This window comes from Lathamus discolor, chromosome 11, assembly GCF_037157495.1.
Source record: "Lathamus discolor isolate bLatDis1 chromosome 11, bLatDis1.hap1, whole genome shotgun sequence".
Lineage (NCBI taxonomy): Eukaryota > Metazoa > Chordata > Aves > Psittaciformes > Psittacidae > Lathamus > Lathamus discolor.
In genome coordinates this window covers 8,866,545-8,885,000 of record NC_088894.1, presented here as the reverse complement: position 1 = coordinate 8,885,000, position 18,456 = coordinate 8,866,545, and the positions used below count along the sequence as shown (strand labels likewise).

Genomic DNA, 18,456 nt, shown 5'->3' with positions numbered 1-18,456 from the left:
AACCATGTCCCCAGGTGGCACATATACACATCTTTTCGATACCTCCGGGGGTGGGTACTCCACCACTTCCCTGGAAAGCCTGTTCCAGTGTTTGATAACCCTTTTAAGTGAGGAAATATTTCCTAATATCCGGTCTAAACTTTCCCTCATGCAACTTGAGGCAATTTCCTCTCAACCTTACTTGGAAAAAGAGACCACCCAAGAAACATCATGCTAAGGCATGCCCAAATTATGAATACAGGTTGACCTAACATGATTCTACCCATGCTAGTGGCAACAAGAGGTGGGGTGGGAACACAATGGAGAGTTCACTGAGCAAGCAGTAGGGAGCCCAGTTCTGGCCAGGGTCAGCAGAACCAAACACAGGGTTTGTTAGCCTGGGTACAGAGAAGTAAATTAACTCTCAAAAGCACTGTTGCCCTACTTGTGAACAAGCCTACTTCCAGTGAAGGCATTCCCATCAAAACAAAAGAATCTTTATTTCAAAAGTTAAGTTTCTAGGTTAAGTTTCTGTTTCTGTCTCCTTAAGAACTAGCAACTGGGAGCGTTTGCTTCACTTACGCAAAAAGGCTAGTCTATGCCAAATGTGGGTGGAAATTAGGACCTTATGATGTTTATCTAGTTCTGCCAGTTTTAATAGATTTAGGTAATGTCATTGGATGATACAGTAAGAACTTCTCTAACATTGATGGTTTTTTTGTCTTTGATGTCTCAATCCTTGCAAGGAAATGTGTGTGCTTGATGTATGCTTATCTTTTGTGAAATGTGAAATTTTTGTGACATGAAAATTTTGACATGAATTATCTTATTTTCACTGCTATTTAATTCCTGCTTCAATATTATGCTCCTATATGAAATTAAGAAGTTTTATTTTATTACAGGATTTAATTCAGAAATATGAAGGGGATCTATCCCAACTGTCAAAGAGATGTGATGAAATGAAGAAGCTTTACAGCAACGTACTGGTACATCTCATATTAAAATACAATGAAAATCAATCTACATTTATTTATTTTAAAAAAAGGAAAAAAAAGAAAGGAAGAGAGAAGTGCCAGAAATTTCCATACTTCCACATGCTTTGTAGTTACAGTGTCCACAGAAATGGAAAAATAACTAATCACACCTAACAGTGTTGGCATGTTCTGAATGAAAACCTGGCTTTTGATTTCTTTGCGGTCTTAACAGCCCATTTTTTCAGAGGGTCTGTGGCCCAAGTATCAAAAAGAAAAGTAGATGTTCAGCAACTTTATAGATTCATTGAATTTAACTGTTGAATGCTTTCAACATGTTACAGAAAACGTGTTATGGAAAGCGACGTGTTCTGATTCCTCCCAGCAATCAAAGGCCAGGCTAGACAGAGCCTTAGGCAACATGGTCTAGTGTGAGGCATCCCTGCCCATGGCAGGAGGTTGGAACTAGGTGACGTTAAGGTCCTTTCCAACCCAAACCATTCTGTGATCCTATGTCTCTGACTGGTAGGCAGCTGCAAATCTATTACTTTGGCTGAGAGTTTTTTCTAGCGACAAGCTTACAAGTCCAGGGCATTGATTTAGCTACTGTTATTTGAGTGAGAGGGAGACTGAGATAGAGATGTTAGTAGTAGCACTGATGTAAAAATGAGCAAAGCAGAAAGGAAGCTCCACAGGCAGAAGAATTCTGATAAAGAAACTTTCTGTTCTTGTTTGTTACTGTTATATTCACCCACACTTGTACCAGAAAAGCACCTAATTTTCTCAATCACTTTTTCCTCTGAACAGAAGCAACCCATCTAGGTCCAATACACTGGAAAATATTTTTTTGGGTGAGAGGGTTACACTAGAAGGAATGATAAAATCTCCACGCTGCATTTTTTAACAACATAGCACGTAGGTTCCTTGTTTGGTACAATGTTCTTGGAGTGTGATTGAAATTCAGGAGGTCTCTGCTATGGTAACAATATTCTCCTGCAGAATAGTCACACCAGGAGGCTTTAAGGAAAGGGGTTTTCTGAAATGCAGAAATAATTTCCTGGTCCTGGGATTAGGACCTTTTTTATAAGGGGGAGGGATTAGAAGATGAGAAGTTTTATGGTAGGCAAATGTTACACAGAAGATGCAGCCAGTAAAATCTTTGGGGACTTACCTGAATAGACATTGAAGATGAGCGAGATGTTTGACCAAGGAAATTTAATTAGCAATGTGTTTTACTAAAAATAATATTGTAAATATGTGCAAGGGTTTCTTTGTGTCTTTTGTAGCCCTTCAGAAATGGGGAAAAATGCCTCAGTGTAGAAAGCCAAAGTTGTATGTATCACCTAGGCGAGTAACTCTGTCCCAAGCCTTCGAAAGAAGAATTGGGATAAAGCAAGAAGAAGAGGGTGGAAAAAGTATTGTAAATGAGAGAATGAACGTTTGAGTTACATGAGTGGAAATGGTCAAAAAGCATTCACTAAGTTTAAAAATGGGGAGATTTGTGCTGTGAAAACTTTGAGGGTCACTTCTTGTACAGGAAACGGAAGAATCTGACCCAATTTACCTAAAAGTCATCTTCAGAGGGAGCTGTGCTGTGTGGTCAGTCCTGTTTGCAGACCCATGTCATCCCCAGGGAGAATGTGCCCCCCGTGTGTGTGTGCTCTGTCATATCCCTCGTGCACAGACATGGTTTCTCTCTAGCTGTGTACACTCAGACAGAAGGTGTAACACATGTGATGCTGTGCTACAGATATATGTGTGAGGCTCTGCTTTCCTTTCTTGTACTGGAAACTCACCTGAGACTCTTATTTGCATCTGAAGAGGATTTCATTTTCCATTCCTCAAGTTTTAACCTATCTGCTTTTTGCCCTCCCTCCCCCGTTGTTCTCTGAAGTTAGGCATTTGATACATTTCTCTCCTTTAGAATGGATGTTTTTTTCCTTCGGAATAATGTTATTCCTAGGCAGAATTTTTTGCATATTTATGAAGCAGCAAAAATGTAAAGCAAATATAAAATAGGACGGGTGACCAAAGATCAGGCTATTCTCTCAAGCAGTAGGAAGGAATAGTCCGACTTACCTGGGGGAATACCTGATGTGGAAATATGTTGTAGGTAGCCATGGAAATCACGTTGCACACAAAACAAAAACTACCACAGGCCTACCTATGATTTTGTATTCTGCTTATAAAATCAATAATGACCTTGGCATATGACACTCCTATGGAATGAACAATAAATTGGGGATAACTGCCTGTGGTATAGCTGTGGGCTATCAACTTTTCACAGATGGTCATTAGCTCCAGGAAATGCCTCTCTCATTGTTCTTTAAACGATGGTACACCGTGGGTGAGTGGCAAGGCGTGCCAACAATCAAGGGCTTGGAGCACCCAGGAGGTGCAATTAGGAACACAACAGGCAAAACTATTAATCAGGTGTCACTGGCTGATGTTAAAGTTTTTGTGACTGGTTTATATGAGAGTGGTTTCTTTCACTGTGTTTCTGATTTACAGGCTTAGTTTGCTCCTAAGAGCATGTTAGATGATGTCCAGGTGACCATGCTTAAGATACCTGCCCAGACCTTTTTGTGTGTTTCAGTTGGAACCTGAAATACGTCATCATTGCCGCTCAGCCCTGGGAGAGCGGCATCCCCCAGTTACAGAGAAGCTCTCAATTACAGCAAAGATAAGAACTTGCAGCTGCACAGGATGCCTTTTTAAACTTTTTGATGAAACCTTTGGAACATGTTCACTAGATCTGTTCTGCTCCTTTAGGAAGCTGTTGCAGGCAGAGTTATGTTCCTTAACGCGTTGATCCCATTAACGGGGAACCTCTGGAAATTATGACAAACCTCTTGAATTAAGCCTTATCAACAGGTGTAATATCAAAAATCCTTTCCTATCCAAGAACTGGAAAGTGTATGTGGAAGTGATTTTAGTTAATGCAGGAATCATCCTCCTAAGCACTGTAGTATGACTGCCTTTCACCTCTTGTTTTATAGCAGAGCAGACAGGATGCCAACATCGTTCACATCTTTTTTAAAAGCTTTCCATCTGTTCCCCTTTTTCAGGTGAAGGAAAGAAGAGAACAGTGAGCGCTGGCTCTTCGATAAATTACATTTTCTCTCCAAAATGTTTGCTTCCTTATGAATACCTTTGTTTGTAAAGCAAAATGACAGAAAAGGAAAGGTTTTTGGCTTTAATGTGACATAACCATGCCCACTATGGAACATAAACAATTTTCCTAACGTGCACATTTCCTCTTATGAATGGGTTTATCCAACAAACTGTAAAGCCAGTTTACTGATTTTTCTCCTTTTCAGCTGGAGATCTATAGTCCAGGCAGAGAGGTTGTGTTAGCAGAACTCCAGGTTACTGAATTATTCAGTGACAACTCCTGGGGCCACTTTTACTTAGGATGTCTTGGATCTCAGATTGCTGGAGACTTAAGCCAGTTCTAAGTTTTGTAATTATTAATATCAACAATAATGAAAGTATTTAACTTTTCTCTTGTTCTTTTATTTTCTTTAAGATCCTGGACATGGGTTAGATTACTTGGATATGCTAATGTTAGATATTACTCTCTTTCAAACGTACAGGTAAAATTTGGGGAGCCACAAGACCTGGACTCTCAGGAGCTGTTTGGATGCATATCTTCATTCATTAGTGAGTTTAGGAAGGCCTGTGCTGAAGTTATGCCATAAGGACAACATAAATCTTATGAAGAGGTGAGGAAAAGAGAAGACCAGGAAACAACACTTAAGATAACTGTTTTGAAAGCTTCTCTACTAGAGAGAACTAGGCTACATAAGTAGCCTGTAGTATATAGTCTGTACAGCCATATACCTTGATTTTGAGAGATATTTGATTTATGTGCAAGTGGTGTTTGACCTTTAGGATAACAGATCACTTATGAGCCTCTCTGCCTTTTCTGATGTACGTGCTTTTGCGTTTTGAGATGCCTGTACTTTCAGAAAGGACACAGTTTGGAGATTTTATTATCTTTCTTTCTAATATTTTCCTTTCATGCATAGTCTGTTGAGTTTTAACTATTACTTTCCATGAATAAGTTTCTGTATGATCACCTGTTTTTTAATTACTTTTTCCTGTAGTTTTCTAACCAATACTTGATGAGTTTTATAATGAAACAGAGAGCTGTTACCCATAGAGGAGAATATTTAGCAAAAATTCTTGTTTGTCTTTCTGCTATTGAAGCATTGCAGCCTTAGTATGTCATGGAGAAAGTATCTGGCTGGGTGGGTTTTGGTTTATTTTCCCCCAAAGTGGTGCAATAAAATAGTGCTTTTTATGGCTGATGTAATGTATTCAGGTAAAATACTATAGAAGACAATCAGTGTGAGATTTGCCTTGGCAGGAAAGGAAAAATATCAGAGAAGCAAAATAAAAACTTGTCATGAAGCATCCAAGTAATGGATACTGGAGGTGTAATTATTCATGCTTTTCAAAAGGGAAAATATATCTGTTGCATTTGTTGCCTTTTACATATTTTTGTATAGAATAGTTATCCAGAGCTCCGATATATGAGAAGAAAAGGAAGCTTATAAATGCAGAGACAAAATGGATGTGTTTTACATTGACAGCAGAAAATGGTTCTAAAAGGTCATTGATAAAATTTGGCATTTTCTCTATCAGTTTTGCAAACAATGTTTTTTGAGGAAAAAGTGTGCTACCTGATTTCTTTTAGGTCTGACTGCCCATGTCTCAAAGTGTTTGTTTCGGCTTTAATAGAAATGTTCAACACTCTTCCTGACTTCAGTGCTAAAACGAGGTAGGGCTAACCCTTATGAAATGCTTAAATGCAATTTAATCTAAAAATTACATTACCACAACCCACTGTTATGAAATTTCTCTATACCCAGCACTTAATTTGCTGTTCTAGATGTGACCACTGCTGCACATCTAGGTATTTTGATAAAGATCCAGTAAAGAGCCTGGGCACCCATCAGCTAAGGTCTGCAATATGCAGATTTTTGGTGCTGGTCATGTCAGACAGTAAAAGACAATCACCAGGAATAGACACTTGGGCACATCTTCTGATGTACCATGTCTGGCAGCACACCCCTATATGCAAAGGCAGAAAACCATTCCTGCAGCTAGCATGCCCATCACCAAAGGCAAGGGTTTCAATTCACATCAACCTCACTAAATCTGCTGAGAGAAGGGTGCAGCTGAACCCCTGCCCTCCACGGGTGCTCCTCTTTGGAAGCTGAATCTGCTCTCAAAGGCACACACACGACTTCTGTTTCAAAGTGAGCAGAGGTCATGAATGCTGTTTTAAAATGATAGTTCGCACAGTTTCGAGGAGTCACTGAAGAAGGGGAATCCTGCCCTGAAAGATTCCAGTCCTTATAATGCTCTTCTTAAAGGTGTGCTCTGGCCAAAAGGTGCACTGAGCCGGCAGCATCTCATTTGTGGCCAGCGAGTGAGTACTCCAGTGAAATGTCTTCAACAGGAGTCATCAGGAGGCATCGGGTGTTGAGGAAGTGCACTGATGTACAAAGAAACAACTGCTCTTTCAGCTTGGTGAGAAGTAAACCTGGCACCAGCTGTGAATGCCAGCGGGCCCCACTGCTTATCTTCTCTGCCTTAAATCCACCCCTTGTCTTATAGGATGCCTAAAAAAAACACTTTGAGGAAAAGGTTCAACAGGCTATGTATTCAGTATGCTTAATATCACCTTCCAGGCACATCCCTATCATTATATAGAAACTCTCTTGCCTGAGGTAGAGGATGCCTGAACCAGAGCTCTGCATAGCAGCAGCAGAGAGGTACCCAGTGGGTCTCCTCAGCAGTGTTGCTGCCATCCACAAGCTCTTGCGTGGCTGCACTAATTAAGTGCATCATTTTGGCTTCTCAACAGTCTAGTCAGGACTATGCTTCCAGTTAAGAGCAAGCAGTCCTGTTTCTCAGAGGCAAAAGGAATCAAATAAAATAACGATTAGTAAAATTAGTACCTCTGATACTTATTTTACAGAAAAATATTTATAGAAGCAAATAAAGGGATTTGATTTTACAGAAAACTTATTCGCTATATTTGCCTCAAGTCAGCATGAGAGCAGTGACATCTGGCTGACACTGAAGTCAGTGGCATCTAGCTATGAATCAGGAGCTACAATTATATTACACATTTTTCTTTGAATTGAGGACAATTAAGTTCCTATTTAATTTCTTGCACCTCCACACCACAGTGCCCTATGCAGTGCACATACGTGCACTGTAAACAGCAGTTGCAGTTTTTGATGTGTCTTGTTACTGCTCTGAAATCTGAACCATCTTCATTTATATGTGAATCATGTAAGATAATCCTGAACACAAGTGCCATTTCCATGGTATCAAGATCCCTGCATCCCTGAACAGCGCTCGTGATGGTCATGATAAGTTTCATGTTTTTCTACCATTAACCTGGCTCAGGAGTCCTGGGAAGTGTCTTTTAATGAAATAGCTTTCTCCTTTTTTTTTTTCCATGACTCACTTTTTTCCTCTACTCTTCTTTCTCTATCATTATATCTAACAGCTCGTACTTGTTTTATAGCTCAGCTGCCATGGCCTCTTCTAATTAAAATAGATTCTACACAGTAGCAGATATCTGTGTCTTTGTGTGAATATCCTGGAGCATTCATTAAAAAAATGAATGCCCAAATACCTTCTTGGCAAGAAGTTCAGCTCCTCTCAGAGAGCACGAACTCTCCTATGGAGTGGGAGCTTACTGCGGAGATGCGTTCCAGTTTTCTCAAACAAGCTACTTCTTCAGTGCCTGTCAGTTTCAGACCCCTCCTGATTTATATGCAAAAATAAACAAGTAGACCTCGTTCCCTACCTCAGTCTTTTTTGCCAAGTATAATTTTGTATAAGACTGGGGTTTTCAATTTCTTAGGGTCAATTCTAGCAGTCAGCTTCAGTGGCATAAAAAATAATAGTTGTTACTCCTCGACATTTACTTGTAATTATATAGGCAATCTCTAAGTCTCTGTGTGGTAATGCCTTTGGAACCCTTCCTTAGCAGCTGACAGTTTTAACCTGCAAGCCTGCGGTCATAAAAGTCTCAAAGTTCTGGGTGAACCTTTTGTTTGTGGAAATTAATACAACTGGGATCAGTCTACGAATAGCAACCCGCAAGAACTGTAGTATCTCTGATTCTGGGTTACTCCTTTCCAACAAAGCTGACATTTAGCATATTATGAAATATGAAAACTTAATTATGACACTAAGTCGTTCTGGTCAGTAAAATCACTCTCAGTATTTAGCTGTGTGAAGTGAGGCTGTGGGTCAAATGCTGTACTGATTTTTAGTTTCTTGACAGCTCAGCTGTGTAAGAACTGCTTGCCTCAGAAGGAAATAGAAATTCCTCTTGATAATCTGTTTCCTTAAAATGCACACTGCTTGGTAGTATGTGCAGTAATTCAGCAAGAACTGGAAAGAGAATTTCTGAGTCTTTTAATAGACATTAGTTGTCCTCAGCAAAAAGCCAAGATGCCCTGAAATCTGGGACTGGAGCTCTTGATAGAAATCCCTGACTTCATCTGCCTGTCCAGTGTCCGAGTGTGTTCAAATGTACCCCAAGAAAGGCTGTAAGAAATGGAGCTCATATAGGCACGGGTCACTGGATCGGCTTGAGCTCCCAGAGGGGCCAGTGCTACATGTGTACCAGCACTCACAAGGGGTTTTCAGGAATTCACATTTGAAATACAAGTATCTTCTCCAAGAGGCAGAAATTTCCGAGTTTCCTCAAACCAAAACTGTAAGGAGCTGGTGTTACCCAACACTGAACTCAGTGATAAGGAAAATAACTTCCCTAGATGGACAATTACATCTTAGGACAGTGGCTGAACTTTGCTTCCCAGTTTTCCTTTATTTTCCCTTTCCTATTTGACCTGCCAGGCACCTGCCAGCGTGTACAAATGCACAGTAAAGCAAAAACCGAAGTTGTGGTCACTTGGAAGGTGTTCTGTGCATAAAACCTTTGAAGTCACTTCTGTGGACTGCTGGTCTTCTAGTTTGAATGAATGCTTTTCAAATACAAACACCGCTTTTAGGAGAAGAAAAAAGTGGTGTTAGACAAAGCCGATACAAACATGGGGTCTCTAAAAGGGAACCTGTTGGGCACTCGCTGTACAACAACTGAAGCCTGAAAGTATTCTTAGAAGCTACTCACTCCTGTGCTTAAGAAGCTGCTGCTAATGATGGCTCAGAAGCACCACAAACAGAATTCAAGCTGCTGGCCTTAAAGAAGAATATATTAAACAGTTCAGGCTGAGAGGCTGCTTTGCCCAACCCTGACTCAAACAGGGGCGCGGAAAGCTTGTGCTGAGACCCTGTCCTGTGTTGCTCTCAGAACTTTTGCTGTGGATCTTCACAAACCCAAGACTCCGTTCCCTGGTTTAAAAGACGTTTTCAGACTGCCCAAATGCTCCGCTATTAAAGTTTTCTCACCAAACTAAATGCAAATGTTAATTTTGTTCACTGTTGCTGCTCCTACCCAAAAGCAGAACCATCGACTTTATTCCCAGAGCAACAAAGGAAGGGAGAGCCTTTTAATGAAAACTAAGCCAGACTCATGCAGGTATGAACACTTCGTGCAAGTGAGATTTTGTTTAGCATTAACTTGAGTATTTCACATCACAGCATATTACTGCAGCTGACATGATGCACCTAAGAAGCAGACTGTGCTTTCCTGGGTGTACATTGAACTGATTGCAGGATTTGCTAAATGTGCTTAAGCCTTACACTTGCTGCCTGTTTACCCAGGGATGAATTTTAGTCAAGGACAGTCAGCATTAATTAAGCAACAGAAAACTACAAAGTAAGTAAATATTGCTTTAAGCTCATTTTACGACTCAGACATTTGAAACAATAAAGGTTTCAGATGCAGAATTTAAGTAAGTCTCTGGATGCAATTTAAAAATGCTGTGATGTGTTTTGAAACATAAATGATACAAGGATAAATAACTGCTGGTCTGTGCTTTGGTGACATGGTTTGCTTATGAGCATTGAACCAAAAAAAGAAAATAACCCCAAAGGTTATTGTCCACAAAGATCAAGTACTAATGAGCATATTTACACCAAAATTCTTCTTGTAGCTCCTAGGAACTTTCCTGACCAAGCTGTACAGGACTTGGCCTGAAATGCTGTTATTATAAATAGAAATTTGCTTGACTCTGTTTCAAACAGCACCGTTCTCAGCCAGTAAATAAATCCCAGAGAACATCCCAAGTTGCTATCATTAATGCTTAAACTGAAGTTTGTTATTTGGAATCCTGCCATTTAAAACAATCTGATGTCTCAGTTTGTTGTCAGGAATTAAGCTGATTAGAAAAATTAAAGCCAGCAAAAATCCTTTTGATTCTGGATTTACTGAACTTGCCCTGCAGAAGGACAACCCGTGTGTGATGACTCTGCTCTCTGAGCTGAAGTTCAGCTCTGGCTGGATGTTCATATGATTATTGAGCTGTGCATAGAATATGACTGTCTGGAGATGGGGACAGTCACTTGGAAGGAGGAAACCTGAGTGCCAGTTGCTATTCGAAGAAATGTTTGTACATTTTTATATTGAAAATCCCTTGGTTAAAATAAAGAACCACCACTGGTATGGCAGCCAGAGCTCACATCTATCTCCCTTCAGGGCAAGGCTGTGGGCTGTAGGCTAAGGAGCTAGAACACCTAGAAGCTGATTTCTACGACTGTGGTGACTACACTTGGATTTTGGATCCAGTTCTGGGGACCAAAGGCACAAAACATATGCAGAGCCTGTGTTTTAGCTGTGCAGATCCTTTCTACCAGTTTGTCTGTCCATTTCTGCAAGCAGGAAGGCTGTTTTGATGCCATCCTCAAAGTGCTGGAATACATGCAAAAAATAGCTTCTGTGTTAAAGTTTTTTATCTGAATCATTTGAGTTTCAGATAACAGTTTATTAGCATTCATCTTGATGAACTCATCCTGTATTAAAACTTCAAGCAGCCATAGCAAAAGCTCAGTGCACTGCAGTTAGTAAAAATCTGTTACTTGCTGAAAGACAGCTGACGTTTCAAGATGAAAATCCCCTAGTTTGAGATTGGGATTGGAATTGGAATAACACTGGGAAGTAGGACATGGTGTGTTGAGATGACTTTTGGAATGGAAGTTTTAGAGAAGGATATCCTTATCAAGCACTTTGGTCTCAGTGATAACTGAATGCTGTCAGCTTTTCAGAAGTACTTACAGTTTGCACACATTTACGGATTTCTTTCTGTTTTGCCCAGTATTTACATGTTTTAATAGCTTCATTGCAGAGAAAAGAAAGCAAAAGGAGTTTTAGCAGACTCGCAGAATGGCGGAGGCACCTCTGGAGGTCATTCAGCCCAGCCCAGGGTGCAGAAGGTCCAGTGTTGTTCTGAATGTCTCTGGTGACGGAGAAGATGGAGGTTTCTCAATTTGTCAGTGAGTTTAAGGTTTCTAGAAGTTATTAGCTGAGGACTAAAAGAAAGATAGAATGTGAGCTCTGGACCTTCATTTCCTTGGGAAAGCAGGTTAAAACAATGACAACAGGTTGTCACTTGGGACAGACACCCACCAGCCAAGCAGGAGAAATCGGTGGGCTTGATGGACTTGATTCCATAGCAGTGAAATACGTGTATTGTTTTCTTCCCTGCATCTTTTTAAAGCATTCACTACGACAAAGATAGATAATAGATATTTATTGTTCTTGACAGCTTCGCTTGGACAGAACTGGAAAGATCTGGTTAAAAATTACTCTCCAGGAAATTATTCAAATTAAAAGAAATATACTTTTAAAACACTTGATCTTTTTCCATCCCAGAGGTGGCTGCAGTTCATCTGTACGGAGTTCTAGATTACATACAGTCAATTGCACAATGTTGGGGTCCTCTGGGATGAATTTGTTTTTCTTAGAAACAAAACTTTCCTTAGAAAATTGGAGGGGATTTGAAGGAAGATTTCTAACCCAACTCTTTCAGTGCTGTGTTTCCTATGCACATCTTCATGGAACTGATCGTCTTCAATGGTACCGTCTTGTTTGGCCCTTGGTGATAAATGCATGATTTCCAGGATATTTTCTGTGGGCATGGTTTGTAAAGTATCACATACACTTACAAATAATAGAGAAAAATGCTATTCACAAGCAATTATGAGAATTTACCTTTTGGATTAACGAACAAGCCTTGCAGATCACATGGGGAATGTGTTTTACCCTTCTTGCTGCTGGCACTATCAGAAAGCTCAAACGTGAAATCGTTTCATTTATATTTTAAATACCTGACCAAGAAGAAAAATGCTTTTCTGTTAGGATTCCATTTTAGAGAGATGCAGAAGCAGTAGTGGGGCTGGCTGGAGGCAAGTAAACCCTGGAAGAAAGTCTTGATTTGCTTTGCTTTGATTAAAAGTCATCACAACATTTAATCGGATTAATCCATTCCCATCTGCCACAAAGGTGAGGTTACTCATACTTAATGCTTATCTCCAAATACGTCACTAACTTACAGCTGAAAATTACTACACCAACTAATACAGTCAGAGATAAATTTTTAAAGCAAAATCGAGCATCCTTTCTTCTAAAACTGTCTATTAAGTTTTACTTCCAGACCACTTTAGGTAACAATGCAAGTACAGGAGAAAGTGAAGTTTGGTCCTGAATCCTCAAGCAAACAACCGAGAGACACGGATACAGTAAAAGACTTGCTATTGAAGCCGTCTGAATAGTTGGGTAAGTTACATAATATTCTTTCCTTCCTCTGATTGAAACACTCATTCACTCCTTTTCTAACCCAGTACCAATTGTGAATTGCAAATATTAGAACTGCATAAACACTTGATGTTAAACATTTTGCAGGTTTAAGTTCCATAAATTATATTTACAATTTGTAGAAGAAAATGTACATTGAGATTTAAATATTTGCCAAGTCATCTACTAAACAAAACAGTGAGCAGAGAAAACGACACGCCGGTTTTAAAAGATGTGCGCTTCTTGGAAACCAGCAGAAACAAGTTTTGAGATAACCGTGTTCCACCCCTGAACGACTCAAGTAAAATTAAAACGCTTTGAGGTTCTTATGCACATTTGCACTCACAAGTAATTTCTCAATAGGTCCAATTTTTAGAGGAAATTTCTGGAAGAATTGGGGTTAAATTTTCCCCACAATGTCTAGGCCTGAAATAAAAAGAAAGGAAAACAAAATGCACCCTATAGAGCTTGTGATTGTTGCATTACTATGTCACTCCAACTTGCCTTGACACCAGCCCCTGCAAGCAGTTTGACTGCTGCAAGAAAGGTTTACAAACCTGTTGGAGAAGCGTGGAATAGGTGTTGGAATTCATATACCGGGGAGAAGTACGAAAAGATGCCACAGAACGTTTCTGTCCCTGTTTCCAAGTTGTTTCTAGAGATTTGGAGAACTGTGCCCAGCTTTGGACATTCGATCTGATGATATTTATGCTGAAATGAAAGGAGAGACACCAGCTACTTGAAGGTACCATACTGTGATTTCGATATGTCTCCCAGTACCGGGTGAATGTAGCAGGACTGATATGACCTGTGCTGCAAGGAGTCTGGAAACTAGTCCGAGAAGCAAATGAATACAATCAATGTTGGTAAGTTAAAAAACAAAGCCTACAATATATAAAAATCTGTTAAAGCTGGCATGTCTCTATAGATGGAACTAAAAATCCTGATGCAAAGCTGTTCCCTGTGGCTTCTTCCCTGAATATCACCATAAGTCTTCCAGTCAATCCACTTCCTTTAAATAGCAAACGAGCAACACAACCAATGGTCGGACTCTTAATTCACTGTCTCAGGCACTTATTTTAACAGAAATTATTCCCTCAGTAATGCTATTATTAGTTTTTTATTGGCCTTTGCTACGAAAAGCGCTCGGTGAGAAATGTATCTGGGACAAACTCTGCTGAGCAGAGGTAATCTGTGTACCTCCACTGATGTCAAAGAAGATGCACTAAAGTACACCACAGCCTAAATTTTGTATTCTTTTCTTGACATCAAATTAGCAAACTATATCCACAAAATGTGTTCAATAGTTTAAGCTAGAGAGACTGTCAGCGGATTGCTGGAGCCTTGGCAAACTCCATCCTGAGTGCATCGAGCCACCTTGCTCAGTTTAACTGGCGCAGGTAACAAACCATGTTTCTTCCCCTCCCATCCTGCTAAAAGGAAAAGTTTTTCCTGCAAGGCTGTTTTTCTGTTGTGGGTTTTTTTTTTTTCCTGACCTTATCATCTGATTTTATTCCATTTGGGCAAAAATCACACTTCTTACCTCATTAAAATGCAATTGAAACATCTAAGACCACTGCATAGGTCAGCTCAGTGCTTTATGGAATTATTTATTTCATAAACCTGCACAAATGTATCAGGCAGATTAGTTGAAAAAGGAGGGTTTTTTTCGTAGACACGAACTGAAATGCAATATTAAAACAGGAATTAAACTTTATAACAAGTTATATCGCTGCAAGTATCTGCTATAAAAGCAGCTAACGTATGTAAGTTGATTTTACGGTCCAAATCCATGTTTCTACAAGAGGGTTAAACATACAAATTAGAAAGAGAGTGACTTGAAATATTGTAAATAAAAATAAGCACAAGAAATATTAAACTATTTGTAGTTAGCCCAGCAAAGGTCAGTGATAAAATTTACAGGCGTATTGACATTGCAACCAATTGACTCCTACTTAGGATCTATGATGGAGTAAAAGGAACCTACAGGGTCAAATTTTGCTCTCGGTTTTCCACTGATGTAAATGCAAACTAAGTCTATTGGACTCAGCCCGACAGTACAACTGTGGAATATTTCCAGACATCTATCAAAGAGTCACTGCAGAAACATGCTGGTGTAAGGAGTCTCAGAATCTGGCCATGAGCGTATCAAACCCTGATTTGCACTTCGTGCTTGGGCCTGAAGTGTGCTCAGGTTTGCAGTATTGGCCAAACAGACATTTTGGCTGCGTAAGAAATGCTGAATAAAGACGTCAAATGCCAATGCTGTCAGCATATCTGAGCAGTTTTACCTTTACACACATGCAGACATTCTGCTGACTTCATTTTCTTAATCACCTCTAAAATTCACGCAGAATTTTAAGATTCTCTTTCTCGAGATGGCCATCAAAACACAGATTTATTCCAGCAGAGTGCCAGGGAAATCAAAGAAGCCCAACAAACGTAAGCAGACAAATGTTCTTCATTGGTTCTGCTGCTGCAGAAAGTTTAAAAACAAAGGATAATTGAAGATGGAATGAAGAGAGGTAAATTAAAAAATAGACAAACATACAGAAAAAGCTCACTTAGAAGCCAAGAAAGTTGACTTTTAGATTAAAATAAAGCAAGGAAAGCGAGGTTTGATTCTGCACCCATCTGAATTAAATAGCAAGAACTTGTGTTCATTGTAGTCATTTTGGCCGCATGTGTGGCTGAAGATTTTGTTGTATTCCGAGAGGATCTCTACATTTTATGCCTAAATAAATCAAGTGACATTTACTCTGTAAAATATTTACGGAATCTTCTTAAGAAGCTTTAAGCCCATTAACCAGGTGAGTTTGTTTTGGATTTGGGCAACAAACTGTTTAACTAGCTGAAGGCCACAGAGCCAGCTGTCTAAAAGACAAGTTAGTCTGTACGGGAGCCAGCACCCAGACAGAGATGACAGCCAGCTCAGGAAATACAGTATTTAGCCTGAAAGAATGTTAAAAGGCGGTGAAAGTCTGACCACTGAGCTCCATAAACACAGGTCTGAACCATCAGCAGTATTCTGCCTTTGAATCCGTCCTTTCTGCCCGCCGTGTCCCCACACTGGTTCGCTTCATGCATCCTCATTAGGGGAAGTTCAGCAAAAAGCCAAATAGAGCAGTGCTGGAGCTGGGGGTTTCATCCTAGGAGGAGGCTGATGAATGCTGAACCTGCTCACTACAAAACCGTGTTACACATTCAGCAAACAGAAAGCTCAGCTTGACAGGAGGGAAATATAATTAGGATAAAGAAATAAAGGAGTGAAAGGAGGGCTCCTGTCACTGAGGGGTTAGTAGCATTCATAAGGCCTCCAGACACAAGCAAGAGGCTCAAAAGCAGGAGAGGAAGTCAGAGGCAGATTATTTCTCCCTTTTGTAAGGCAAATGAGTAATTACACAAAGCAAGATGGATTTTTTTTCCCCAAAGAGGTTTGAAAGGTACCATGCAATATTCATACAGAAGTTGTATTTAATGCAGGTTTACAAGCAGAGCGGTAAAAGAAAATGTAAATGTAAACATGGTGTTCTCTCCTTATTATCCCTGTGGCTCTTCCCTTTGTCAGAAAGATGCCTAGCACACCTGCCTTGGCACAGAAAGTTCCTTGTGAAAGGGCAAAATGCTTCTAAATGGAGAGTTTTAGGCTTCCACAGTGTGTGTCCAGAAAGGGAAAGAAACTGTGAGCTTAATCTAACTGCATTTCCATTCTTGAGCGTTGTTGCTACTTATTTTACTCATTTTTCTTTCAAAGGAAGAACAAAAAATCCCTGTTAGAGGGAGCTGGATCAATACTAAGAAATTCTTTGTCAGATGAAATAAGAACAATCATTAACCTTGCTGCTTATGAATTAAACGCCAGCTTTTCAACTCTTCCTTTGCACAGCAGCTCCAGCAAACTTCCCTCATTTTGTTCAGCAAGTGAAGCCCAGCCCAACTGCTCACACAAACACTGGTACTAAGAACCTGAAAGCACTCTTCCTGCTGCATGGGTGGGAAAAAAGGAGGAGGTATTTTGTGATATGTGTCGAGTGTTTTGGTGACGGGGGCTCTCCACGCTGGTAATCTTTATTATAGCTTGCATTAAATTGGTTTCCAGGAAGAATTCAGCTTCTTTTTTTACAGTTCAGTTCTGTCCTCCCCAAAATACACTCTCCCTGACGGTCTCTATTTTGCTTTTCTTCTCCTGGAGCAGATAAAATCTATCAGGATTTCCTCTGTGCTAGTAGGACTCGGCTGTTGAATCGTGATCACTGTGTCGAATTTTGTTTGTCCTGCTATTCTGCTGCCTCATCTCCATCCTGAAAGTGACTTACTGCTAAGGAAAAGTTGTAATAGTCTTCTTTATCTCTTGAATTCATGTTGTTAATAAATGTCATCTGAGATCTCAATATCGGTTACCCTTTGGGGAAAAGAATACTTCAGTGAAACACAGTGCCTCCCAGTCCTGAGCATGGAGCAAAATGTCTGATTGAGCTGCTGCTGGTTTCCATGAGGGAGGGAGCGCTGATGTCTACCAGCGGCTGCAGACAAGGGTCAGTGCTGCTGTACAGCCTCTGCTCGGTCCTGTTCCTTCAAATCCATGAAAGCTGCTAGTGTTACTGAGCTGCAATCAAGAAACACATCAGAGTCAGTAGTACCCCAGAATGTGTTTTAGGCATTGAAAAGGATATGATGAAAAAGGTTTGTCCATGCCCTTTTGTAAATAAGGAAAAATGTCCCAACTCAAAGGCACCAACACAGGAATGGGAGGGTGTGTGTGTGTGTGTGTGTGTGTGTGTGTGTGTGTGGTGCGGAACCCCTCAAATACCACAGTTCAAAAAGTCTTTCAAATGAGATGTGCCCAGCATTGGTGTGGGCAAAACAGAGGGGCAGAATCTGCTTTCTTCACGTCATCTTCATTAGGAGCCTCGTTAAATTCGACTTCCTTCAGATTAGGATATCACTGATGTCAAAATTGAATGCCATCTGCCAAAACAGTTTTGGAAATTGCAGTGCAACCCACTGCAGGACGGTCTGCTTCAGTCTGCTTTCGTAGCTGGTAAGTATGGTGTTAATCATTAAGGTATGTCTTGTGTTATCTGTGCAGACTGACAGGTAGTTTCTAAGAGAGTTTTTTGTGATATGATCTGATTTTTCCAGACTAGGGTCATGTGATGAGGAGCACATCGCTTTCGCAGACTGTGCTTTCAGAAGAAGTTTTATGACTTCATGCAAAACGTATGTGCAAATTTGCTCTTAACTTGCATTGAACCTTATGGCAACTGAGCTCTGAAGTGAGGCAGCTGTGCCCACAAATGGCTGTAATTAGTTGCATACTTAGAATCATAGAATCATAGAATAGTTAGGGTTGGAAAGTACCTTAAGATCATCCAGTTCCAACCTCCCTGCCATGGGCAGGGACACCTCACACTAAACCATACCACCCAAGGCTCTGTCCAACCTGGTCTTGAACACCCCCAGCGATGGAGCACTCACAACCTCCCTGGGCAACCGATTCCAGTGCCTCACCACCCTAACAGGAAAGCATTTCCTCCTTATATCCAATTTGAACTTCCCCTGTTTAAGTTTTAACCCATTACCCCTTGTCCTGTCACTACATACTACATACTACTTACTAATGTGTTCACACTGCTCAAGTAACCCGCATGCACAGAAGCGAACGCACAGCTCTGGGAGGAAAGGACAGAAGGGAGGGCTGATTCTGATCTTGACTTTCTGCACTTGTGCATCTGCTCTCTGCAAAACAGCCCCTTCCATACTCAAGTGAGAGAA

The 18,456-nt window shown here is 40.4% G+C and overlaps 1 protein-coding gene across 4 annotated transcripts in view; it reads left to right on the top strand.

Annotated features, from left to right (window-relative positions):
• Window positions 1-17,072, top strand: part of LOC136020302 (formin-H-like) — a 58,805-nt gene extending 41,733 nt beyond the window's left edge. For 3 of the 4 annotated variants that reach the window (XR_010615275.1, XR_010615272.1, XR_010615274.1), the window contains 3 exons: window positions 882-965; window positions 4,547-12,663; window positions 13,331-17,072. Coding sequence is in view for 1 of the 4 variants with exons in the window: in XM_065691286.1 (XP_065547358.1) it covers window positions 882-965; window positions 4,547-4,651 (189 nt within the window). In the remaining 3 variants the exon portion in view is untranslated. Of the gene's footprint in view, window positions 1-881; window positions 966-4,546 lie in introns of all 4 variants that reach the window. The other variant, XM_065691286.1, reaches the window with a different exon arrangement.
• The last annotated feature ends 1,384 nt before the right edge of the window (window positions 17,073-18,456 follow it).